The 26,607-nt window shown below is 41.5% G+C and overlaps 1 protein-coding gene across 1 annotated transcript in view; it reads left to right on the forward strand.

Annotated features, from left to right (window-relative positions):
- The first annotated feature begins 5,854 nt into the window (after positions 1 to 5,854).
- Positions 5,855 to 26,607, forward strand: part of LOC126175495 (cholecystokinin receptor-like) — a 1,200,755-nt gene continuing 1,180,002 nt past the window's right edge. Inside the window, exon 1 of the mRNA XM_049922316.1 lies at positions 5,855 to 6,258. Within this exon, the coding sequence (XP_049778273.1) occupies positions 5,855 to 6,258 (404 nt within the window). The remainder of the gene's footprint in view (positions 6,259 to 26,607) is intronic.

Genomic DNA, 26,607 nt, shown 5'->3' on the forward strand with positions numbered 1-26,607 from the left:
ATATAGCAGGTGAACTAAATAGAAACCTAGTCCCAACAGGGAATCATATAGCGCTCTTAGAAAAAAGTGTTCCGAGACTGTTACCTGAAATGCTCCTCCATGATACTGACAAGAGGGAGATTGAGTGAATAATTAAATCACTAAAGACCAAGAACTCTCATGGATATGACGGGGTATCTAGCAGAATACTTAGCCATATCTGTAACTTTTCCTTTAGGAGTGGTCGGTTTCCTGACCGATTAAAGTACTCGGTAGTGAAGCCACTTTATAAAAAGGGAGACACTGATAATGTTGACAATATTAGACGTATTTCTGTGCCATCGGTGTTTGCTAAAGTTATCGAGAAGGTTGTATATACACGGTTACTGGAGCATTTAAATTCACATAATTTGCTGTCAAATGTTCAGTTTGGTTTTAGAAATGGTTTAACAACTGAAAATGCTATATTCTCTTTTCTCCGTGAGGCTTTGGAGGGATTAAATAAAAGGTTGCGAACGCTAGGTGTTTTCTTTGATTTAACGAAGGCTTTTGACTGTGTTGACCAAAAAATATTACTGCAGAAGTTGGACCATTATGGAGTAAGGGGAGTAGCTTACAATTGGTTCGCCTCTTACTTTACGAACAGAAAGCAGAAGGTAATTCTCCGCAATATTGAGAGTGGTAGTGATGTTCAGTCCCAATGGGCCACTGTTAAGTGGGGCGTTACCGAAAGGTCGGTGCTGGGGCCACTGCTGTTTCTTATTTATATAAATGATATGCCTTCTAGTATTACAGGTGATTCAAAAATATTTCTGTTTGCTGATGACACCAGCTTGATAGTGAAGGATCTTGTGTGTAATATTGAAACAGTATCAAATAATGTAGTTCATGAAATAAGTTCGTGGCTTGTGGAAAATAATTTGATGCTAAATCACAGTAAGACTCAGTTTTTACAGTTTCTAACTCACAATTCAACAAGAACCGATATTCTGATCAGACAGAATGGTCATATTATAAGCGAGACGGAACAGTTCAAGTTTCCAGGCGTTCGGATAGATAGTAAGCTGTTGTGGAAAGCCCATGTCCAGGATCTTGTTCAGAAACTAAATTCTGCTTTATTTACCATTAGAATAGTATCTGAAATAAGTGACACTTCAACACGAAAAGTAGTCTACTTCGCATATTTTCATACGCTTACGTCGTATGGTATTATTTTTTGGGGTAATTCCTCTGATTCAAAAAGGGTATTTTTGGCTCAAAAACGGGCTGTTCGAGCTATATGTGGTGTAAGTTCGAGAACCTCTTGTCGATCCCTATTCAATAGTCTGGGAATTCTGACATTGTCCTCACAGTATATATTTTCTTTAATGTCGTTTGTTGTTAGCAATATTAGCCTATTCCCAAGAGTTAGCAGCTTTCACTCAGTTAATACTAAGCAGAAATCCAATCTGCATGTGCAATGCACTTCCTTGACTCTTGTGCAGAAAGGAGTGCAGTATTCTGCTGCATCCATTTTCAATAAGCTACCACAAGAACTCAAAAATCTTAGCAGTAGCCCAAACTCTTTTAAGTCTAAACTGAAGAGTTCCCTCATGGCTCACTCCTTCTATTCTGTGGAGGATCTCCTGGAAGAGCTAAAAAAGTAAGCAAATTCCAATGTTACATTGTTGATTTTCTTTGTTTAAACTTACGTCTTGTCACCTGAATATGTTTTTTTTTTTTTTATATTTCATTTTATCTGTTTCTAATATCGTGTTATAATTTCATGTATTGACTCGTTCCATGACCATGGAGACGTGTTCTTAATTTGGTCCCACGGAACAATAACTAAATAAATAAACAGGGAAGGATTATTCTATGCAACGAGTTGCAATGGACATAGCAAAGGAATACTGAATTTCTGCAAATCAGAATACTAGTAACAAACATCTGACTTTGAATGAAAAGCGTGATAGCAATGGGGCAACGGCAATGTGGTGTGCAATGTGCATGTTGACCCATGTTATAATTACAGCACACAAATGTAAAACGTCAAATAACAATACGACACATCGAATGAAGAAGCTACGACTCTGCAACCTGCGTCAAACTCCGTCACCTGTCTTTTGTTTGGAAATATCATACACAGAAAAGCGTAACGTAATGTTCACAGTGCTTGGTTCTAATGTTGAGGCTAGCATCATAAGAATTGGCGAAAGTTACCACCAATGCTGAAGGCAAGTAGTACACCCTGTAGTAAGAGAAAGTTTCCTAACTCCTGAGTGCGATTCAGCGTTAACTCGTCTAAGAAGGAAAATGGTCACAAGGAAGAATGCAACGTCTCTCGTAACCTCACAGGAAAGCCTCTCGATCCTAGTACAAATCTTCCTTAAGATTTTCCTTTACTTGATTTTTTTTTCATTCCGCACAGGACCTTCCTCTTTCCCTCTCGTGTGGAGGCTACAACAAAGTACTTTTTCGGGTAAGGTTCAACCCCTACTCTCATTAAATGCCTGTACCCTATGAAACGTCGTTTCTCCACCTCTTTGTTGCTGCATGTGGGAGTTTTCATTTGCTCGCTGGTTCGGGATCTTCTCTCGCCTTCAAATTCTACAACTTCTACTTAGAAAATTCATATGCCCTGCTACAAGCTTCTTCTGTCTGGTTTTATCAGTACCCAGGAGTTTTCTCCATATAATCAAATACTTTTAACTGTTGATTTATATAACTTTGTTTTTGTCTGTTTCTTAATTTTATCTGACCAAAGTATGAGATTCAGCCTATTCCATTATTTCTTGCTTACTAATTACTTTAATATTTTTGACCTGACTCGACAGTATTATTATCTATGATTTAATGATGTTTACTTCCTATAGAGAGATTTTTGTTTTTGAAAAATTTATTTTAGTCCAGCTTTATTGTATGTTTCTACGATTTTCTTCATAATGTACTCTATATCATAGTCGCCGGCAAATATTAGACTCGATACGTTATCCCCACCTACGTGTACGTCAATTCCTCCACACTTTTTCATCTGTTGTCTCTAATCTCTCGTAAACTTTTTTAACTGTATCAGCATATATCCTATTCATTGTGCTGTCATCGAGATACCGAAACAGATTTTCTAATGAGCCTGCATCAAATGCTTTTCGTAAATCTATGAAAATCATATGATACTTAAGTATAACACCAAATAATTGTCTCCAAAACTAGATAAGCCACGATATTACGTGCAACTTCACTGTTCAGAAACACCAGGTTTTTCAGAATGTGAGAAAATTGCACAAAGCAAAACCTGTATGTAGTGGAAAACGTTGAGGGAACCTCGTTGGTATGAAGTGGGGCGAATTTAAATGTTCTGCCATTCGGATGGATTATTATGAAACAGATTCTTTAGCGACCATCGAAAACTGCTCTCCTCATAAATGCACGAAGACAACGCCTTCACATGGAAGACATCCTTTAAAGTCATCAATGTATCAGTGAAATTCTTCACCTTGAAAGGAAATTAGTTATGCGTGAGCTACGTGACCTCTGTAAACTATTAAGATAGTCTTACTCCAGATGTCCTCATCCCGCACACAGCCAGACTACAGCCTGGGGCACCGTCGTGTCCCCAGTAGCCAAGCTCTCCATCACACCAGCAAAGCCACACCACACGCTAGACTCGCTAGAACTATTCTTTCTTCAGACACGCTATCCGCCGTTCGTCACGAGGCGGCCTGGGACCAGATTGTCCCACTAAACTAAGAGTTCAAAATGTTCTTTGTAAACGCCTTACAGACTGTTAACAAGACAAACTACTTTGACAGCAACCGATATCTGGGTACATAAACTTACCTTTGAAAAAAAAAACTGAGGTAAACAATACTCAAAATAACTGTACCACGGAAGTTGCAGTTCTAGGTTTCATTGTGAACGTGACGGAGTAATAATAGGAGATATAAGTCATCTTACATGATGTAATCAGATGTCATCAACGATTGCCCACTAATAGGAAATCATCCCGAAATAAATAATTAATTTTAAAATAATTGTGAAATTTTTGAGTTAATGTAATCTTACCCTATAGTTTCCTGCAAAATTCCTAAAGCACTTAGAGATGGCTATATGCCCTGCAGGCAACAAAATGTTGTTCTTCCTCTACACGGAACCACAAGGTTAACTCCTCTACATGTTCTAGAATTAAATATCAAAAAAGACCGATAGCGTCTATCGTATTTGAACAATAAGCAACATTTGAAGGGAGTGATGTGCATTGACAGTTACATGAGAAAACACCAGTTAACAATGAGTTCACTGGAGGAAAACGTGAACTGTCTGTGCCTCGAATGCAGGAATGCTGCGGTCGCAGGTCTACATGCTAATGTGATGTCAAGCATACTGAGGACTGCAAATCTCCTTCCGTGATTTAATAGAAAATTCAAGAAGCTGCTACAAAAGTGCGTAGAGCTACATCTCAACGGTTCAAAAGGATAGATGATGTACATAATTACAATACGAGCAGAAAAACTAACACTTATTACTGGAAAACTTTAGGAGATGTGGCCCACGATCTGATTTATTAATAGAAATGTTTGTGGGCTATGCCCGTCGCAAGCAATCATGGGAACTTGTGACGGCGGAAGAGCTGATTTGTATAGCCAATGTTGTAACGAAATGCTTTAGTGTCCATTGCGGGGGAAATATCATATACTTGACTTAACAACAATGTTAACATACCAGGTGCTACAATACGGTTTGAAAGTTCAGAAGAAATACATCGTTTATATGGGCAAAAACATGCAGGCAAATAATAAATAATTTAAGACTGAGTTTTGATTTTCTACTTTCCCCATATGCTGGCATTTCTGTAGACACACCTAATCAGAAAATAGAGAAGAATAAAGTTATCAGCTGCCAAGCTAACGTAGACTTCAGCCACCGATACTGTTCAGTCTATGATCACAAGCTTTATTCCACATTCGCAATCGACTTCACTAACTCACAGCCAGACACTTCCAACTTAACAAAAACCTATGGTTAGGCTAAAATTCTGTCACCGCATTTGAGATTCTTTACTTGTGGCAAAACCTTTGATTATTATAATATTTAAAGACTTATAGTTCAATAACGTTGAATTTATCAATAACAGAATTATAAGTAATGCGATTAATTCGTATGATAGCGGTACATAGCTACTTAAAAACTGTCCACTAGCTATCATATATTATTCCTCTCCTGGCTGCCTCCAGCTCGACACCAGCTCTACGTGGAGACTCGTTGGCAACATCTGCTCTATATTGCGAAACAAGAGCAACGCGTAGAAGGCCTTTTTTAAAATTTATCCAAAGTTTTTGTCCTTTGTAAATGCAGTCAAAGGTTCAGAATTATCCAAATAGTGCCTCGTTGAATTACTGGAAAGGAAACGTATAAACCCTAATTATTAAATTCTATCTCTCAATAATCTTCACTGGAGAAAACGAGCCACAGTTTCTTATTTGGTTTATTGCGTGCACACAAAAAATGACACAGAGGTAAATTTTTTGCTATTCATTAATTTGAGTCCTTATTGCATTGCAACGAAGATCAACTACGATATGATGAAAACAGATAAAATTTATATTCGTCTGTGTTACATGGAATTCGCTGAGGTCTTGACTGTGTTACTGAATTTGTTAAATAACACTTTATGAGCGTGGTTCATGGTGTGGGTTCCTGTAGTCATGTCCCAGTTCATGAACCACGGGCAACGTATGAGTGGCCAAGTAAGTGGTCCCGACAGTCGGGATACCAGTTACTGTGGAATAAGGCTGGGCATCTCGGACATATTCTGAGTCGTGGTCACCTTTGTGCTCATACGGAAAAGACTACCAAATCCAGCGGTTAGTCCCTCAGCCGTTAGGGGAAAAACCCAATGGGACTCGGGGCAAGTAAGGATAGCAACCTGCTTCCCTGGTACTTTAAATATGATACTGGCAACAATCAGAGCAAAATGCCTCGGACCTTTGGAGGTGACGGAGTCCCACCTCTAACTGACAAACCAGGGACTCCTAAGATACGACTTGGCAAGCAAATAGTAATGAGATGGGGAGCTATTAATATCAATGGGGGCTACTCTGGGAAGAAGGTAGAGCTGGCAGAGGCTGCAAGTAAGATGGGGCTGGACGTTTTAGCTGTTAGTGACATCCGGGTAAGGGGTGAGAAAGAGGAAGTGGGAGAATACAAGGTCTACCTGTCAGGAGTCAAAGCAGGAATAGCACAATGGGGTGTAGGGCTTTACATCAGGAAAGAAATGGAACCCAGCGTAGTTGCAATAAGGTATGTAAAGGAACGACTGATGTGGATAAATTTGACAGTGTCTAGCAAGAGAATTAGGATTGTGTCAGTATATTCGCATTGTGAAGGGACAGATCAAGATAAGATGGATCGTTTTTATGAGGCACTCAGTGATGTAGTTGTTAGAGTAAAGGACAAGGACAGTGTTCTGCTCATGGGTGATTTTAACACCAGGATTGGAAATCGAACAGAAGGGTATGAAAAGGGTATGGGTAAATTTGGAGAGGATATGGAGGCCAACAGGAACGGGAAACAACTCTTGGATTTCTGTGCCAGTATGGGCTTAGTAATCACAAACCCTTTTTTAAACATAAGAACATTCACCGGTATACTTGGGAAGGCAGGGGAACCAGATCTGTCATTGACTATATAATAACAGATCAGGAATTCAGGAAGGCTGTGAGGGACACACGTGTATTCAGGGGATTCTTTGATGACACTGATCATTATGTAATCTGCAGTGAAATTGGGATTGTGAGGCCGAAAGTGCAGGAGGTCAGGTCCATATGTAGGAGGATAAGAGTGGAGAAACTTCAGGATAAGGAAATCAGGCACAAGTACATAACAGCGATCTCAGAAAGGTACCAGTTAGTTGAATGTAGTGAATTACAGTCATTGGAAAAGGAATGGACAAGGTACAGGGACACAGTACTAGAAGTGGCTAAAGAATGTCTTGGAACAGTAGTGTGTAAAAGTAGGATGAAGCAAACAGCTTGGTGGAATAATACAGTCAAGGCAGCCTGTAAAAAGAAAAAGAAGGCGTATCACAAATGGCTACATACCAGAACCCAGGTAGACAGAGAAAGTTATGTTGAAGAAAGAAACAAAGCCAAACAGATAATTGCAGCATCCAAGAAGAAATCGTGGGAAGACTTTGGAAACAGGTTGGAGAGTATGGGTCAAGCTGCTGGAAAACTATTCTGGAGTGTAATTAGCAGTCTTCGAAAGGGAGGTAAGAAAGAAATGACAAGTATTTTGGACAGGTCAGGAAAACTGCTGGTGAATCCTGTGGATGCCTTGGGCAGATGGAGGGAATATTTTGAAGAGTTGCTCAATGTAGGTGAAAATGCGATCAGTAATGTTTCAGATTTCGAGGTAGAATGGGATAGGAATGATGATGGAAATAGGATCACATTTGAGGAAGTGGAAAAAATGGTCAATAGATTGCAGTGCAATAAAGCGGCTGGGGTGAATGAAATTAAGTCGGAACTCATCAAATACAGTGGAATGTCAGGTCTGAAATGGCTACACAGGATAATTGAAATGGCCTGGGAGTCGGGACAGGTTTCATCAGACTGGACAGAAGCAGTAATCACACCAATCTTTAAACATGGAAACAGAAAAGATTGTAACAACTACAGAGGTATCTCTTTAATCAGCGTTGTGGGTAAAATCTTCTCAGGTATTGTTGAAAGGAAAGTGCGAGTATTAGTTAAGGACCAATTGGATGAAAATCAGTGTGGGTTTAGGCCTCTTAGAGGTTGTCAGGACAAGATCTTTAGCTTACGGCAAATAATTAAGAAGTGTTATGAGTGGAACAGGGAATTGTATCTATGCTTTATAGATCTAGAAAAGGCATATGACCGGGTTCCTAGGAGGAAGTTATTGTCTGTTCTACAAGATTATGGAATACGAGGCAAACTTTTGCAAGCAATTAAAGGTCTTTACATGGATAGTCAGGCAGGAGTTAGAATTGACGGTAAATTGAGTTCATGGTTCAGAGTAGTTTCAGGGGTAAGACAAGGCTGCAACCTGTCTCCACTGTTGTTCATATTATTTATGGATCATATGTTGAAAACAATAGACTGGCTGCGTGAGATTAAGATATGTGAACACAAAATAAGCAGTCTTGCATATGCGGATGACTTAGTTGTGATGGCAGATTCGATTGAAAGTTTGCAAAGTAATATTTCAGAGCTAGATCAGAAATATAAGGACTATGGTATGAAGATTAGCATCTCCAAAACGAAAGTAATGTCAGTGGGAAAGAAATATAAACGAAATTAGTGCCAAATAGGAGGAACAAAGTTAGAACAGGTGGACGGTTTCAAGTACTTAGGATGCATATTCTCACAGGATGGCAACATAGTGAAAGAACTGGAAGCGAGGTGTAGCAAAGCTAATGCAGTGAGCGCTCAGCTACGATCTACTCTCTTCTGCAAGAAGGAAGTCAGTACCAAGACTAAGTTATCTGTGCACCGTTCAATCTTTCGACCAACTTTGTTGTATGGGAGCGAAAGCTGGGTGGATTCAGGTTACCTTATCAACAAGGTTGAGGTTACGGATATGAAAGTAGCTAGGATGATTGCAGGTACTAGTAGATGGGAACAATGGCAGGAGGATGTCCACAATGAGGAAATCAAAGAAAAACTGGGAATGAACTCTATAGATGTAGCAGTCAGGGCGAACAGGCTTAGATGGTGGGGTCATGTTACACGCATGGGAGAAGCAAGATTACCCAAGAGACTCATGGATTCAGCATTAGAGAGTAGGAGGAGTCGGGGCAGACCGAGGAGAAGGTACCTGGATTCGGTTACGAATGATTTTGAAGTAATAGGTTGAACATCAGAAGAGGCACCAATGTTAGCACTGAATAGGGGATCATGGAGGAACTGTATAAGGGGGGCTATGCTCCAGACTGAACGCTGAAAGGCATAATCAGTCTTAAATGATGATGATGATGATGATGATGATGATGATGACACTTTATGTGCTTTAGACACTTTCATCATCCAGTATTTCCTGACACTAGTCGTTTCAGCAGTGCCCTGTCATCATCAAGTGCCTGAATGCTATTTGTACATCAACTGTTAGTTTCCAATTCATGTGAAGTTCCAATTAGATTTTTTGTCGATAAATCTTACTGGCATATCCAAAAAACAGTCCTCTCTTACTACGTATGGAAGCATTGGTAATTTATGATTGATATATAAATAAAATTTAGGCGCCTGATGATTGGAGAATACTGGAGAAAGACATAATGTCAATAGATATAAGTTACTGAAGCTGAGAGATTGTTGTTTTATGAATTGCTGCAGTATATGATTGTCTTTTCTTTCACTTTCTTCAGATGGAGCTCTATTTAAATATGCCACAGAGCTTCCCACACGGCTATTTGGTGATGCTCCAACAAAGCTGTAAATTCTCTTTTACGATTTACTTATCATTTCGCCAAAAATTTTAACATAATTTCATTCTGTCCTTTACACTCGTATTTGTGGAAATCTATTTGAAAATTATTGTTTGTTCATATTTGTAAAGTATTTTGTAATAGTTGAACGAACTTCCTCTTCACTAAGAATAAAAGTGTAGAAGAAATAATTGACTGTGGTAATCATTTCTGCTTTCCAGTAATATTACGTTTCGACAGATGTTTTTATTAATACTCTAGAACAAAAGTTTTTCAAGACAGTCGAAACATTACGGGCAAAATAATTTACTATTAAGGATATGTCTACGATCCGTTACTGCTATTCAAACGTAACACACAGGAAGTCGATGCCATGGCTAGAATATACAGTATACAACAACCGAGTAATATGTTTACAGGAAAAGTAGAGACGAATAACCCCACTGATTTCCTTAAAATAACAATAACCAATGTGAAATTGCAGAATGCTTTTGGAATATACAAAAAAAAAAAACTAACCGGTTCTGACGTATTAATAACGAATCACCACACTCACGATAGCAAAAATTGTAATTCTTCAAATTGTAAATAAACTGTTATAATTTCTTTGCCTGAGTGCGAAATTACAACAGAATTTGCCATACTAAAGAATATAGCGTCCATTAACAGTTATTATGTTACTTCTGCGACAGATGAATTATTTATAAAATTTCTTTTTGGATTAAGTTGGACTAAACCTGGGAGGTAAAAGTTTGTTAAAATGTACTTGGTCATCATGTACAAGTCCATAAAAAGTCCAGTAATTATATTACGTACTCTTACTACTGAGTATTTTTACGCAATGGGATACAGTGTAATAGAAATTCATTCCCATTAGCGAAATGTTTGTGTCATTACGCATAATGTAAAGTTACGTAATTGTAGTGCTCATATGATTAGACTGTACATACGCCACTGTGTCAAATAATTAGTGTAACAGTGAGAATTTTCCAACTGGAACAGCAGCCCTTTTAATTAGAGGGAAATATCCTTTTTCACAAATACTTTAACGTGGTTCAGGTGCACTCGCTATCAGTAAAACAATTAACGGCATATTGCAGCACCCATCCATTACGATGGGGCGGCAATGCTGTCGCCTTCCCCACCCGTAACACATATTCTGCTTGTTAGTACAAATGTGATCAAATTATTATTCTTAAGACACAGACTTTCCGATTTCCTGAATGTTTATTACAAGTGAACTCTTATAGTAAATATAAACTTACGAAAATGATAAATCCCTTTCACTCCAAACAGTGCATATATTCTTACAGTGATGCATAACATTTTAATCTGGATAGCAAAGCCACTTGTTGTCAGTTTCTTTGAAATGTCCTTTTGAAAACACGTGGAAAGATGAGTTACCTCATTAGCTTTAGCATAGTCATGAAATGTATTCGCATTTGCGATTGCAGACAGCCATTAGCTGTATAACAGAATGAAGGTAGTGAAAATTTGTGCCGGATCGGGACTCAAATCCGCATTTCCCTATTATCACGAGCGATCTTGTTACCATTACGCTGTCTGAGTACGACTCACGGCCAGATCTAAATTTCCGTACGTCGTCAACCATATGTCTGTAACCTGCACTCGTACATGCGTCATATATATTCCCCTGTAGGGGAGACATAATAATTCAAAGTCGCTTGCCCGATATCGGCGGATAAATACGGTATTGCAGGGCCTAAGTTGTTCAGAAGTCCGATAAATGGCTGTGAGCCGTAGTAAAAATTGCTGTTTTGAAGAGCGCGTCGCAGCGCGTAGTGTGAAGTAGTCGCCTTCCGTTTCTGGCGTTGGCACCGCTGTGGCAATCGCAGCTTTGGTGTCTCCCTCTGGTGGGAAAGGGGAAAGGTCAGTCTGTCAGTATCGGCGAGTCTGGTCAGTCGGTCAGCCGGGTCAGTGTGGGGCAGTCAGTGTCTGTCTGTCGTCCGGAGTGCTAGTATGTGTTAGGCCGCCAGTCTGCTCGAGTTTGTTCAGGCAATGGTCATTGACGGTTGGATCGATCGGTTGGTCGGTCGCGCACTGGGACACGAGATGACTTGTCCGTCTTGAGCGTCGGCGCATGTGAAATCGCCACGTGAGTCCAGTGGGCCGGGCCGTATAGCGAGGCGTAGTGGCTTATCGGCCGACACGAGAGCAACAGGAGTCAACCCACGACATCGGTCTGGTCGGGGCGAGCTGCGACGCCGTGAGACGGGAGATCGGCGCGCCTTCCTGCGTCCGTTGAAGCGGCTGGCAGCGGACGGTTCGGGAGAGCGTTTTGGGGGGGGGGAAGGGGGGGGGGGGTGCTGCGCCAGCAGGTCTTCGCCAGACATAGCAGTTTATTAGAAGTTCAGTGACCGTGATATGTTGTTTCATTTCCTTGTTAAATTCTACTTGTTTTCTTGGTCAATCTCTCGTCCCCAGCTTGCTCGTCTGTCTCCCGTCTGCATTTGTTAGGCAGTTAGTGTGTCTGTCTGTCTGTCTGTCAGTCTGCCGTACATTAATAGCTGCCCCTGTCATGTTTATCGAATTCGGTGTTAACGAATTAATGCTTAAAGTGTAAAGGCCGAATTCCTGAAATATGTTTTTATCTTGCCTATCGTCTTGAAACGCGGTATATATGTAATGTAGACCATGTTTGTACATTTTATGTAAGACTGCATTTCATGGGTTTTTATCTAAATGGTCGTGTCAGTATATAAAGTTGCCACCGTTCCGCTGTGAGAGTATCTTTTAAAATATAAGTTGCACTTTCGGAGGGAAGTAATATTTTTAATGTGAGTGCTTTGTACCATTTCCATCGCTCCTACAGGGTGCATGTGTTTGTGTGAGTTGTTAAAATTTTTAGTTTAAAGTAATCTGGTGTGTTGCAGATTTGCACTAGTGTAGTCTTTCAGAGGTTGTTGTGAGCGGTCGTGACTGTCTCTGAATAAATTGTAGCTTGATTATAATTTTTTAAATCCATTTTTTTAAAATAAAGGAAACGGTTTTTAGGAATAAAACTTCCATTTGTTGAAAGAAATTTCTTTTCATCAGTCACCCACTTCCACGCTCACATAGTGTGATTAAATGTCTTTATGTTCTTGATGAATCGCTAGTAAATGCAGTAAATTCTTAAGAAAAAGTTTTGAAAGTAAATTCACGGTTCAGGCTGCTTTGGAGATGCATGCATATCCGAACGAATTTTGCGCCGTACTTCTGACCAACACACGCACTTCAATAGCACGTTTTGGATTTTCGTAAGAATATAAAGTGATATATAATTTCTTTCTCTTAACCTCTCTTAAACAGTTGATTATACTCCCTTGTTCTTGACCCTATCAACCTCCATTTAAACATATATAATTTCTCAGAGCAGAGGGCTGATAATACTTGGGCCTATGCTGCATTGTAGATGACATCATTGATGACATCACTATTTAATGTTTCCAGATTTCTCCACCCACCCCTCTGAGGTCACAGTTCAGTTGGCCTATTATAAAAGGGCGGGAAAGACAAAAAATGGTGGGAAACTCCAAAAGCTCAATCATGTCAAGTGTAAAATGGCGAGAAATTTAAAGATACATTTTGAAGACCAAACCAAATTGTCGTAAGCATAAAATCCAACACAGCTGACATGAGCACAGCCCTATGATGTCAAAATCCCAGATGGCGGGTGTAGAAGCCAAGACGGCTGGCCTGGGTCCAGGCTGCATGTTTGTGTGTGGTTGGGTTGGGTTGTTTTGGGGGAGGAAACGAGACAGCGAGGCCATCGGTCTCATAGGATTAGGAAAGGAAGTCGGCCGTGCCCTTTCGAAGGAACCATCCTGTCATTTGCCTGGAGAGATTTAGGGAAATCACGGAAAATCTAAATCAGGATGGCCGGACACGGGATTGAACCGTTGTCCTCCCGAATGCGAGTCTAATGTGCTAGCCACTGCGCCACCTCGCTCGGTGCATGGTTGCCACATCACTTGTCCTAATGGGCTTCCTCAGAGATAACGTCAGATTCTAAGATGTTCACTGTGTTTTCCCGAGTCATATAATGCCACAATCCAAGTTGGCGAATCTGGGGATACAGGACGAGGCTTCATGGTCGCCAGGTCAGTTGTGCTACATACACCACTGCTGCCGTTGCCGCTGTCGAGCAAGCTAGGAAAGCATCGGGGTCGCATCACCTCAACCGCCGCTATGCAGCCATACATGCCTCAGCTGCCCTCGCATAGCCTTAGAATGCAGTCACCGAGTCCTAAGTTTAGAATCCAAGAGCCTACACGTTCTAAATCAAAAACTGTTGGAAATTCAAATTCCAAGATTGCGGAACTAGTGCAGTTGTCTGCCTCCTCCATACTGCCTCCAGCATTGCTGCCACCCCCCCCCCCCCTTTCAGACCATGGAGAACACTGTTTTAATTTAGACCCCAAGACCCCGTGAGCCCAAGTTAAAAGTTGTGAGAAATTCAAATTTTCTGCAATGACCCACACATACCTCCTACAACACTGCAGTTGTCCGGTAAGAAATTCGAAACTCACAGATGTGTCCTCATCCTCTGAGAAGAACATATACAGTGGCTATGGAGGCGAAAGTTTCAGGCACCTTCTAAAATTCACAACTAAAATTTTATGTGTGCTGTGGGTGTCAGCTATTAAACAAACACTAATCGGCCTTATGCTGTGTCAGCCTCCCTAATCCATCCAAACATGTATAGGTTATACGCTGATAACCCAAAACTTTATAATCATTGCCCGCCGCGACGTTGGATGTCGCCTGCTGGCGTTGCAAGCACATGACGTGGTAACAAAAGTATGTGAGTGGAGCAGACACGGACGGGTGATGACGCTAGCGAAGATATGGGCTGCAAATGGAGAAATCCATTAGGACAAGCGACATTGACAAAGACCAGATTATTATTACGCAGAGCCTGTGAGCGAGTATTAGAAAATGGCGAAACTGGTCGAATGTTCACGTGCTAATGTCGTAAACATCTACAGAAAGAGGTAGAAGGATAGTGAAATTACCACTAGGAGCTAAACAACAATGGTTGGGACACCCACGATTCTTCACAGAACGTGGCGCTCGGAGGCTAGTCTCCTCTGTAAAGTAGGATAGATGTTGATTTGTGGCGGCTCTGCCGAAAGAGCACAATTCTGGTGCACGCCACAAAGTATTTCGGAGCACACCGTCCATCGGACACTGTCGAACGTGGAGCTGCGCTGCAGATGACCCCTACGTGTTCGCGTGATGACCCAACGAAATCGACAGTTACGATTGCAGTGGGCACGGGACCACAGGGATTCGACGGTCCATCAACGAAAACATGTCGGATCTTCTGGTGAATTACATTTTTGCTACACTGGGTCGATGGTCGTCTTTAGAAACACGGTCATCAAGGTGAACGGCGGCTCCAAACGTGCTGCGCTCCACGGACACGAGCTGTTGGGAGCAGTAACATGCTATTAGAGACATTCTCCTACGCTTGCATGGAATCTAGGTTAGATGGCCTCGGGCAAGTACAGAAAGGGAACAGCCTCAACGGGTGCGGGGCGAAGTCAGGACATGCGGGGACCAAGCAGTAATCGGTATTGTAATTGTACTGTCGAAGCTGCGTTGGTAAAGTACCGGAACTTCAAGCGCTGATAGAAAGCACCGAAGCTGAAATCGTTATAGGTACAGAAAGCTGGCTGAAGCCAGAGATAAATTCTGCCGAAATTTTTACAAAGGTACAGACGGTGTTTAGAAAGGATAGATTGCATGCAACCGGTGGTGGAGTGTTCGTCGCTGTTAGTAGTAGTTCATCCTGTAGTTCCTGTGAATTATTATCGATGGAGGTTACACTCAACAACCGAGATAGGTTAATAATTGGCTCCTTTTACCGACCTCCCGACTCACCAGCATTAGTGGCAGAACAACTGAGAGAAAATTTGGAATACATTTCACATAAATTTTCTCAGCATTTTATAGTCTTAGGTGGAGATTTCAATTTACCAGATATAGACTGGGACACTCAGATGTTTAGGACGGGTGGTAGGGACAGAGCATCGAGTGGCCTTATACTGAGTGCACTATCCGAAAATTACCTCGAGCAATTAAACAGAGAACCGACTCGTGGAGATAACATCTTGGACTTACTGATAACAAACAGACCCGAACTTTTCGACTCTGTATGAGCAGAACAGGGAATCAGTGATCATAAGGCCGTTGCAGCATCCCTGAATATGGAAGTTAATAGGAATATAAAAAAAGGGAGGAAGGTTTATCTGCTTAGCAAGAGTAATAGAAGGCAGATTTCAGACTACCTAACAGATCAAAACGAAAATTTCTGTTCCGACACTGACAATGTTGAGTGTTTATGGAAAAAGTTCAAGGCAATCGTAAAATGCGTTTTAGACAGGTACGTGCCGAGTAAAACTGTGAGGGACGGCAAAACCCACCGTGATACAACAACAAAGTTAGGAAACTACTGCGAAAGCAAAGAGAGCTTCACTGCAATTTTAAACGCAGCCAAAACCTCTCAGACAAACAGATGCTAAACGATGTCAAAGTTAGCATAAGGAGAGCTATGCGTGAAGCGTTCAGTGAATTCGAAAGTAAAATTCTATGTACCGACTTGACAGAAAATCCTAGGAAGTTCTGGTCTTACGTTAAATCAGTAAGTGGCTCGAAACAGCATATCCAGACACTCCGGGATGATGATGGCATTGAAACAGAGGATGACAAGCGTAAAGCTGAAATACTAAACACCTTTTCCAAAACAGTTTCACAGAGGAAGACCGCACTGCAGTTCCTTCTCTAAATCCTCGCACAAACGAAAAAATGGCTGACATCGAAATAAGTGTCCAAGGAATAGACAAGCAACTGGAATCACTCAACAGAGGAAATACCACTGTATCTGACGGGATACCAATTCGATTCTACACAGAGTACGCGAAAGAAATTGCCCCCCTTCTAACAGCCGTGTACAGCAAGTCTCTAGAGGAACGGAAGGTTCCAAATGATTGGAAAAGATCACAGGTAGTCCCAGTCTTCAAGAAGGGTCGTCGAGCAGATGCGCAAAACTATAGACCTATATCTCTGACGTCGATCTGTTGTAGAATTTTAGAACATGTTTTTTGCTCGAGTATCATGTCCTTTTTGGAAACCCAGAATCTACTATGTAGGAATCAACATGGATTCCGGAAACAGCGATCGTGTGAGACCCAACTTGCTTTATTTGTTCATGAGACCCAGAAAATATTAGCTACAGGCTCCCAGGTAGATGCTATTTTTCTTGACTTCCGGAAGGCGTTCGATACAGTTCCGCACTGTCGCCTGATAAACAAAGTAAGAGCCTACGGAATATCAGACCAGCTGTGTGGCTGGATTGAAGAGTTTTTAGGAAACAGAACACAGCGTGTTGTTATCAATGGAGAGACGTCTACAGACGTTAAAGTAACTTATGGCGTGCCACAGGGGAGTGTTATGGGACCATTGCTTTTCACAATATATATAAATGACCTAGTAGATAGTGTCGGAAGTTCCATGTGGCTTTTCGCGGATGATGCTGAAGTATACAGAGAAGTTGCAGCATTAGAAAATTGTAGCGAAATGCAGGAAGATCTGCAGCGGATAGGCACTTGGTGCAGGGAGTGGCAACTGACCCTTAACATAGACAAATGTAATGTATTGCGAATACAGAGAAAGAAGGATCCTTTATTGTATGATTATATGATAGCGGAACAAACACTGGTAGCAGTTACTTCTGTAAAATATCTGGGAGTATGCGTGCGGAACGATTTGAAGTGGAATGATCATATAAAATTAATTGTTGGTAAGGCGGGTACCAGGTTGAGATTCATTGGGAGAGTCCTTAGAAAATGTAGTCCATCAACAAAGGAGGTGGCTTACAAAACACTCGTTCGACCTATACTTGAGTATTGCTCCTCAGTGTGAGATTCGTACCAGATCGGGTTGACGGAGGAGATAGAGAAGATCCAAAGAAGAGCGGCGCGTTTGGTCACAGGGTTATTTGGTAACCGTGATAGCGTTACGGAGATGTTTAACAAACTCAAGTGGCAGACTCTGCAAGAGAGGCGCTCTGCATCGCGGTGTAGCTTGCTCGCCAGGTTTCAAGAGGGTGCATTTCTGGATGAGGTATCGAATATATAACTTCCCCCTACTTATACCTCCCGAGGAGATCACGAATGTAAAATCAGAGAGATTAGAGGGCGCACGGAGGCTTTCAGACAGTCGTTCTTCCGACGAACCATACGCGACTGGAACAGGAAAGGTAGGTAATGACAGTGGCACGTAAAGTGCCCTCCGCCACACACCGTTGGTTGACTTGCGGAGTATAAATGTAGATGTAGAACCTATGGTTGTAATGGAAGACAAGCTGGGAGCTGCGAACCATCTGCATCCCTTCATGCTGGACATCTTCCCCGACTGCGGTGTCATCTTTCAGTGGTATAAATATCTATGTCTCGGACTCTAAACGTGCTACAGTGGTCTGAGGAGCACTATAGTGAACTCAAAATGACGTCTCAGCCGCCGAATTCGCCTGATGTAAATCCTACGCAACCCATCTGGGTCGCTATCTGCTAGCATCACCACGTACACAAATCAGCGGCCCGTTATTTACACAAATTGGTGACCTGTCCGTAGACGTCAAATACCACATACCTCCACAAACCTACCAACAAACTGTCGGATACGTGATACACAGAATCAGTGAGTATTTTGTATCAAAGATTCACAAACAAGCTATTATGCAGGTGTTCATAATGTTTTGGCTGATCAGCAAAGACGAAGTTTGTTGTTGTTGTTGTTGTTGTGGTCTTCAGTCCTGAGACTGGTTTGATGCAGCTCTCCATGCTACTTTATCCTGTGAAAGCTTCTCCATCTCCCAGTACCTACTGCAACCTACATCCTTCTGAATCTGCTTAGTGTATTCATCTCTTGGTCTCCCTCTACGATTTTTACCCTCCACGCTGCCCTCCAATGCTAAATTTGTAATCCCCTGATGCCTCAGAAAATGTCCTACTAACCGATCCCTTCTTCTAGTCAAGTTGTGCCACAAATTTATCTTCTCCCCAATTCAATTCAATACTTCCTCATTGGTTACGTGAACTACCCATCTAATCTTCAACATTCTTTTGTAGCACTACATTTTGAAAGCTTCTGTTCTCTTCTTGTCCAAATTATATATCGTCTATGTTTCTCTTCCATACATGGCTACACTCCATACAAATACTTTCAGAAACGACTTCCTGACAAATCTATAATCGATGCTAACAAATTTCTCTTCATCAGAAACGCATTCCTTGTCATTGCCAGTCTACATTTTATATCCTCTCTACTTCGACCATCATCAGTTATTTTTCTCCCCAAAAAGTGAAACTCATTCACTACTATAAATGTCTCATTTCCTAATCTAATTCCCTCAGCATTACCCGACTTAATTCGACTACATTCCCATGTCCTCGTTTTACTTTTGTTGATATTCATCTTATATCCGCCTTTCAAGACACTGTCCATTCCGTTCAACTGCTCTTCCAGGTCCTTTGCTGTCTCTGACAGAATTACAATGTCAACGGCGAACCTCAGAGTTTTTATTTATTCTCAATAGATTTTAATTCCTACTCCCAATTTTTCTTTTGTTTCCTTTACTGCTTGCTCAGTATACAGATTGAATAACATTGGTGATAAGCTACAACCGTGGCTTACGCCCTTCCCAACCACTGCTTCCCTTTCATACCCTTCGACACAAAGCATCCCTCATATTTGAGAATAAAATACGATTGTATTTATTTTTAAGCAGAGTCATAAACATCAACAACTGGAAAATACACTTGAAAAAAGAAAGAACGGCATGTTGCAAGAGAAGTGGGTATGTAACCTAGTTGTGGGCAGGAATTTGAGACGAGAAAACTGACAGCAGTGGTAGACGCCAGACTACGGTGTCATCTAGCAGAGGAGACAAAAACGCTGCAGTTGGAAAGGGTGGAATGGTCCAGTCACTCATGTGATCATGTGTCAGTTGGGTCCGCTGCATGCTTGTATGGGAACTCATGGTGTCATGTGACCATAGTCCACCACTGGCACCAGCCACACAACCACGTGATTCAACAGTCAAAGGATCGCACGCGAATGTAGGGCAGCTCGCTATCAACATACGGGGCTATTCTAGTGGGACTGGCAATCTTTGTTGGACTCAGGCTTAATATACAGTGATATAACGGGCTATTAATGATTTTGCGATGGAAGTTCTCGAAAAAAAGACGGAAAATGAGAAAATGTGACATTCAAGACAGCAATTTCTGCAACTCTTAGCTTGTACAAACAGTACTGTTGGAGGAACATCTGATCATTATACCAGAGGTTGAAAATACCGCTACAGTTGTAACGTTCTTTTAACACACGACCGCTTTCAAGCTATTATACGTCCATCTTCAGGTGTCGTACTGAAAATAGCAAGAAACGAGTGATAATTTTCCACGCAGCAAGACACACAAAAAACAAAAAATCCATAAAAATTTAAAAACGTTTAAAAACTGCCAATCGGTCTAGGTGCCGTGAAACCTAAGTCACCTAAGTCAATGCGAAAGTGGCACCAGAGAGTACCTCGAACGACTGCCCGGGCAAAGAAATATGCAAAGAATGTAGGACACTTACACTTTTTTGCTGTGCCCCCGAGCGCCACGGTGGACATCTACAAGACGCGGTATGCTATCAACTTACTAAAGAGATTCGCTGGTAGAATGCCTGAGTAGTTCCTGTAAAACCAGGCTGGATAAAGGAATGTAAAAATTGCAACGGAGGATAGACATCACCCACAAGAGCTGCAGCAACTCAAAACGAAACGACTGTACACGGTATGGTGCATAGATACAACGAATTTTATTGTTCTTCATATGTGTTGCAGTGGTACTGCACAGCTTAACCTCAAGAACTTCCAAAACTAGCTGTTATACATCTCTCTGGGCAACACGATAGAAGCGAGTTTATTGGCAGTAATAGATGTACACAGGTAATAACTGAACAGCACATAGCAGATATTGTAATAACATCCCAAACAATCACAGAACACTCGCTCATCATGATCTCTCATTGTAACTATGAAACATGTGGCTAGAGAAATTGGTAGATAATATCCAAAGAATGTCACGATTAGTTTCGTGAACTCTATATCTCAACAACTAGGAAGCTGAAAGTTCGATGTGTAGCTATACATGTTAGATAAAATATGAAGTGGTATGGATAATACCTGTTCTCTGGAACCTAGTTTCTGGTTACTTCTTAGCCACAGAATGTATCTTGGAGCTGTCAGGAAATAAACTACTGTTACAATGGTGTTATTAAACCTTAGTATCAAAACTGACAGTTTTTTAGTAGGACAAATAGGAGCCAATCATCTCACAACTATTACAGATGTATAGGCATACTGTATTTAGTGTTACAGCAACGTACTTAGTTCATGGGAAACCTTCATCTGCTAAATATAATAACGTAATACAGGAAGACTAACTAAATTTTGCTAAAGGAAACTAACATCTATCTAAGACATGAAGATGGTGGCTAGGCCTAATAGTTTGCTCGAAGACACCATAAACGGAAACAGTGGAACTGCAGAAAGTATACAGTGATTTATAAAACATTTCATACCAACTGTGAGGTAACATTAGGCAATTTTTTATAATTTTTCCTGTAACTTGGGGTTTTTTATAGTTAAGCTGTAATATGAAGCATTTTGTTACTATTTTGCTGTATCAGGTGACGTTTTGTTACAATTTATAACTCAGCCAGTAAAATGATACACTTTTTAGTGAAAAATGGACTATCCAAATTACAGTCCACACAACTTAGGTAATTGATTGAAATGGAGTCGTACAAAAACTTGGGTTACTGTTCCTCTTAACAGGCGATAATGGATCACACATATACTGTCTATTCTGTTATTTCAACAACAACTGCAAATGGATGAGCTGTTTTCTCTCTCTTTGGCATATCTAAACTGCTGTTTTACCTGATGTAAAATGTGCTAATCCCTTTTCAGATAGCAAGAACTTTAATGTGAAGTTCATCTCTCTCAGACTGTAGCTTTACGAACGGCTAAGACTCTCTCCAACAACTGAGTGTTAGGTCTCATGGGGAATATGTATGACTGATTAAAACATATTTCAACTTGTAAAAATATCGATTCAGTTTTTATACATTGTTAACAAACATTTTTTCAGTGTGGAAAGAATCACTACTGATAAAAATTGTCATTCATTTTGTTCTACATCAACCTCAGACATCACTCTACAATATTTTCTAATTTTTTTTTATTCTTTACATTCAGCTTGTATTGCATTCAAATCAAGTGGAGCAATAACAGACATGAGTATGTAGTCTGTAAACTCTTCTTGTATAGAATACCTGTGTATAGAAGTAATACTAGCAGATGTAGGTATAACATACATACATGCACTTGTACACTCCTCCTCCTGCTAATGATCTTTATGGTCCAAAACATTCTCAACGGCATCATTAAATAGCACTTCAATATGTGTTCACCACAGACTGGGTCTGTCCATGGCTATAGATATCACAGCATCTAACCTGACCCCGTTCGCAACTCACTATATGATCAAAAGTATCCGGACACTCCTAAAAATATACTTTCTCATATTAGGTGCATTGTGCTGCCACATACTGCCAGGTATTCCATATCAGCTACCTCAGTAGGCATTAGACATCGTGAGAGAGCAGAATTGGACGCTCCGCGGAACTCACGGACTTCGAACGTGGTCAGGTGATTGGGTGTCACTTGTGTCATACATCTGTACGCGTGATTTCCACACTCCTAAACATTCCTAGATCCACTGTTTCCGATATGATAGTAAAGTGGGAACATGAAGGGACATGTAGAGCACAAAGGCGTACAGGCCGACCTCCTTTGTTGACAGACAGAGACCGCCGACAGTTGAAGAAGGTCGTAATGTGTAATAGGCAGACATCTATCCAGACCATCACATAGGAATTCCTATCTGCATCAGGATCCACTGCAAGTCCTATCACAGTTAGACGAGAGATAATAAATCTTGGATTTCATGGGCGAGTGGCTCCTCATAAGCTACACACCACGCCGGTAAATGCCAAACGACGCCTCGCTTGGTGTAAGGAGCGTAAACATTGGACGAATTAACAGTGGGAAAACTTTGTGTGGAATGACGAGTCACGGTACACAATGCGGCGATCCGATGGCAGGGTGTGGGTATGGCAGATGCCCGGTGAACGTCATCAGCCAGCGTGTGTAGTGCCATAGTAAAATCCGGAGGCGATGGTGTTATGGTGTGGTCGTGTTTTTCATGGAGGTGGCTTGCACCCCTTATGTTTTGAATGGCACTATCAGAGCATAGGCCTCCATTGATGTTTTAAGCACCTTCTTGCTTCCTGTTGTTGAAGAGTAGTTCAGGGATGGCGATTGCATCTTTCAACGCAATCGAGCACCTGTTCATAATGTGGCGGAGTGGTTCCACGACAATAACATCCCTGTAATAGACTGGCTTGCACAGAGTCCTGACCTGAATTCTATAGCACACCTATGGCATGTTCTGGAACACCGTCTTGGTGTCAGGCCTCACCTACAGACATCGATACGTCTCGTCAATGCAGCACTCCGTGAGGTATGGGGTGCCATTCCCCAAGAAACCTTCCAGCACCTGACTGAACGTATGCCCGCGAGAGTGGAAGCTGTCTTCAAGACTAACGGTGGGCCAACACCACATTGAATTCCAGCATTACCAGTGGAGGGTGCCACGAACTTGTAAGTCATTTTCGGTCAGGTGTCCTGATACTTTTGATGACATGTGTATGTACTGTTCTGGGTCTTGAGATGCTAACTTTAATATGTTGTCCCAAAAAATGTAAACAGTGTTGAACTGCTGAAGGTACAGATGTCTACATCTGCATAGGTACTACGCAGGCCACCGTACTACGCGTGGCGGAGGGTACAATGAACCACTACTCGTCATTTCCTTCCCTGTCTCACTTGCAAATAAAACGAGTATCTATATCCCTTCGTATGGGTCCTTATTGCTCGTATCTTCGTGGTCGTTACGCGCAGTCAATGTTGGTGACAGTAGAATCATTCGGCAATCAGGTTAAAATGCTGGTTCTCTAAATTTTCTCAATAGTGTTCCTCCCTCCAGTGATTCCCATATGAATTCCCGAAGTATCTCCATAACACTTGCGTATTGCTCGAATCAACTAGTAACAAATCTAGCAGCTCGGCTGTGGATGGCTTCTACGTCCTCCTACAATCCAACCTGGAGCAGTTTAAACGTCTCTGTGAAGTCGTTTCATAAGACGCTTGTCGAATTCGGTACAACCTATTCATTTTACTACATGATTTTAGCTCAATTCATGAACTCTTCCAGAAAGACTGAGCACTCAAATAAGGCTTATTCATTATTATATGTGTGTTTTACTGCGGGTTTCGGTTTTGTTTTGTGGGAATCGTCTGCTGGGAGCAGATGATGTTGCTTCTCGTTCAAAGGAGAGCACAGGATGACCAACTTAGGTTTCCAATACCTGAATAGAGAGGGTTACCCCTCTTAGTCGAGGGCTGTATCGAAGGCTGTTTTTGTGTGTGAGGTTGGTGACAGAGGGCCACCCCTCTGGTAGCTTCCGCTGCACGAGGAGCTAGGTAATGTGGAAAGAGAAGGGGGCATTCTTCGGTGAACGCTTGGTGAGTACGGATCGTAGCTGTTAAGGGGGGTTTCAGGTGATAGGAATCAGGTTGAGTTAGGACTTCGTTATGTTAAACTGGTGAAATACTTAAGAACTTTAGCTTATCTGAAGCGTGTGAAGCGAGTTATTTTTTAATGATTTTGATCTTACATTTTGTGGTTGTGTGTCGATTTTGTGTCACGTGTTTGGTAATTAATGACCCTTCTGGTTCACCACGGCACCGCAGTAGGCTTTATTTTAATAGTTTGCTTGTTTAATGAGCTACAATTTCTGCAAGAATATCTGTTCCTTCGTGCGCTTTCTACAAAGCAGCACAACAGTTTGAGTCAGAATGCACAACGTGCTCTAGTTCGGCCGTTTGCAAGCAGCAGACGCAGTTGGTATGTTAAATAATTATCGCACAGCCTTGTGGATTGGTTAAAACTCTGCCCAGAATAGAGCATGCGTAGAATCGTAATGCAAATCTCACTTAGATATTTTTATGGTATTAATGCAAAGGAGATGATAGTATAATTGTCTCTCACCCCCGTCTTCTGTGTTTCTTCTTGCTGTAGTTAAACTGTGCTCTGTTTCTTTCTCACGCAATTCTTACTTAAATATTTCGAGTCAGGCACCAGTTATGTGTAGTTGGGATGTGCAACCAAATATTTAGTTACAATAAATAATTTACGTGGAAGATAAATCCTTTGGTGTCGATCTTACCCCCGTACTCTGATTTCCATTCCTGAATTAATCAAGTTGCTTCATGCACGACATGGAGTGCTATTTATCTGACTGCTTAAAGAAATTTACGCACTTGTAATTAAATTATTAATGTAATTAAACTAATAATTCTCCAGCTCCGTTATTTCTAAATGGTTAGGAAGGGCTTGGGCTGGTGGCGACCCTGGATTTCTGAATTTTTATCATTATTTGTGTGAGAGAAGCAGCTAGAAATGCGAGATAACGTATATGGCTCGATGAGAAACGTCGTAAACATAGCAATACGTTACACAGTACTCAAGAATAGGTGGCAACAGCGAACTATATGCGGCCTCCTTTACAGATGAACCACACTTCCTTAAAATTCACCTAATTAATCGAGGTCGACCATTCGCCTTCCCTACCACAGTCCTCATATGCTCGTTCCATTTAATATCCCTTTGCAACGTTACGCCCAGATATTTAAACGACTTGGCTCTGTTAAGCAGTACTCTATTAACGCTGTATCGGAACATTACAGGTTTTTTTTCCTACTCGTCTGTATTAACTTACTTTTTCCCGCTTTTACAGTTATATGCCATTCGTCACACCAACTAGAAATTTTGTCTAAGTCATCTTGCTCTTCCTACAATCGCACAACCTCGACACCTTACCGAACACTGCAGCATCATCAGCAAACAACCGCAGATTGCTGCCCGCCCCATCCGCCAAATCATTTGTTTACATAAAGAACAACAACCGTCCTAACACACTACTCTGGACCACTCCTGACGATACCCTTGTACCTGATAAACACTCGCCGTCCAGGGCAACACGTTGGATTCCACTTAAGATGTCTTCCAGTCACTCACGTATCTGTGAACTTATTCCACATGATCATACCTCCGTTAACAGCCTCTAGTGGGGCATCGCGTCACATGCTTTCCGGAAATCTAGAAATATGGGATCTGCCTGTTGCCCTTCATCCCCAGTTCGCAGTATATACTGTGAGGAAAGGTTAAGCTGAGTTTCGCACGAGCGATGTTTTCCAAAATTATGCTGTTTGGTGCACATCAGCTTCTCAGTCTAATGAAAATTTATTATATTCGAACTGAGAATATGTTCAAGAATTATCAGCAAACCGAAGTTAGGGGTTTCATAAAAGTCATCGTATTTACGCCAGTGACTGTAACATTTTCTTTATTTCACGATTGCATTTTCGGCCTTAGCCCATTATCAAGTGAGACTGTTGTGGCTATTAGGCCATGTCAACCTAAAATGAGCTTTAGGTTGACATGGCCTAATAGCCATAACATCTTCACTTGGTAATAGCCTGAGGCCGAAATTGCAATGGTTAAATAAAGAAATTGTTACAGTCGCTGGCGTAAATATGATGTCTTTTATAAAGTTTTACATGACTGTGAAGCCCAGGCATAAAAAGTTCGAAGTTAGTGGTGTTCGTCTTTAACTTTGAGGGTCTGTTATTTTACCCTTATTACGTACAGGAGTCACCTAAGTTTTTTCCAGTCACTTTGGAAAAAGGTTCAAATGGCTCTTAGCACTATGGGACTTAACTTCTGAGGTCATCAGTCCCCTAGAACTTAGAACTACTTAAACCTAACTAACCTAAGGACATCACACACATCCATGCCCGAGGCAGGATTCGAACCTGCGACCGTAGCGGCCGCGCGGTTCCAGACTGTAGCGCCTAGAGCCGCTAGGCCACAACGGCCGGCCCAGTCACTTCGGACTGTGCAGGGCAAGAGATTCGCGATAAATGCGAGCTAGGTAAGGGGGCAACGCCGTAG

Source organism: Schistocerca cancellata, chromosome 3 (assembly GCF_023864275.1).
Source record: "Schistocerca cancellata isolate TAMUIC-IGC-003103 chromosome 3, iqSchCanc2.1, whole genome shotgun sequence".
Taxonomy (NCBI): Eukaryota; Metazoa; Arthropoda; class Insecta; order Orthoptera; family Acrididae; genus Schistocerca; species Schistocerca cancellata.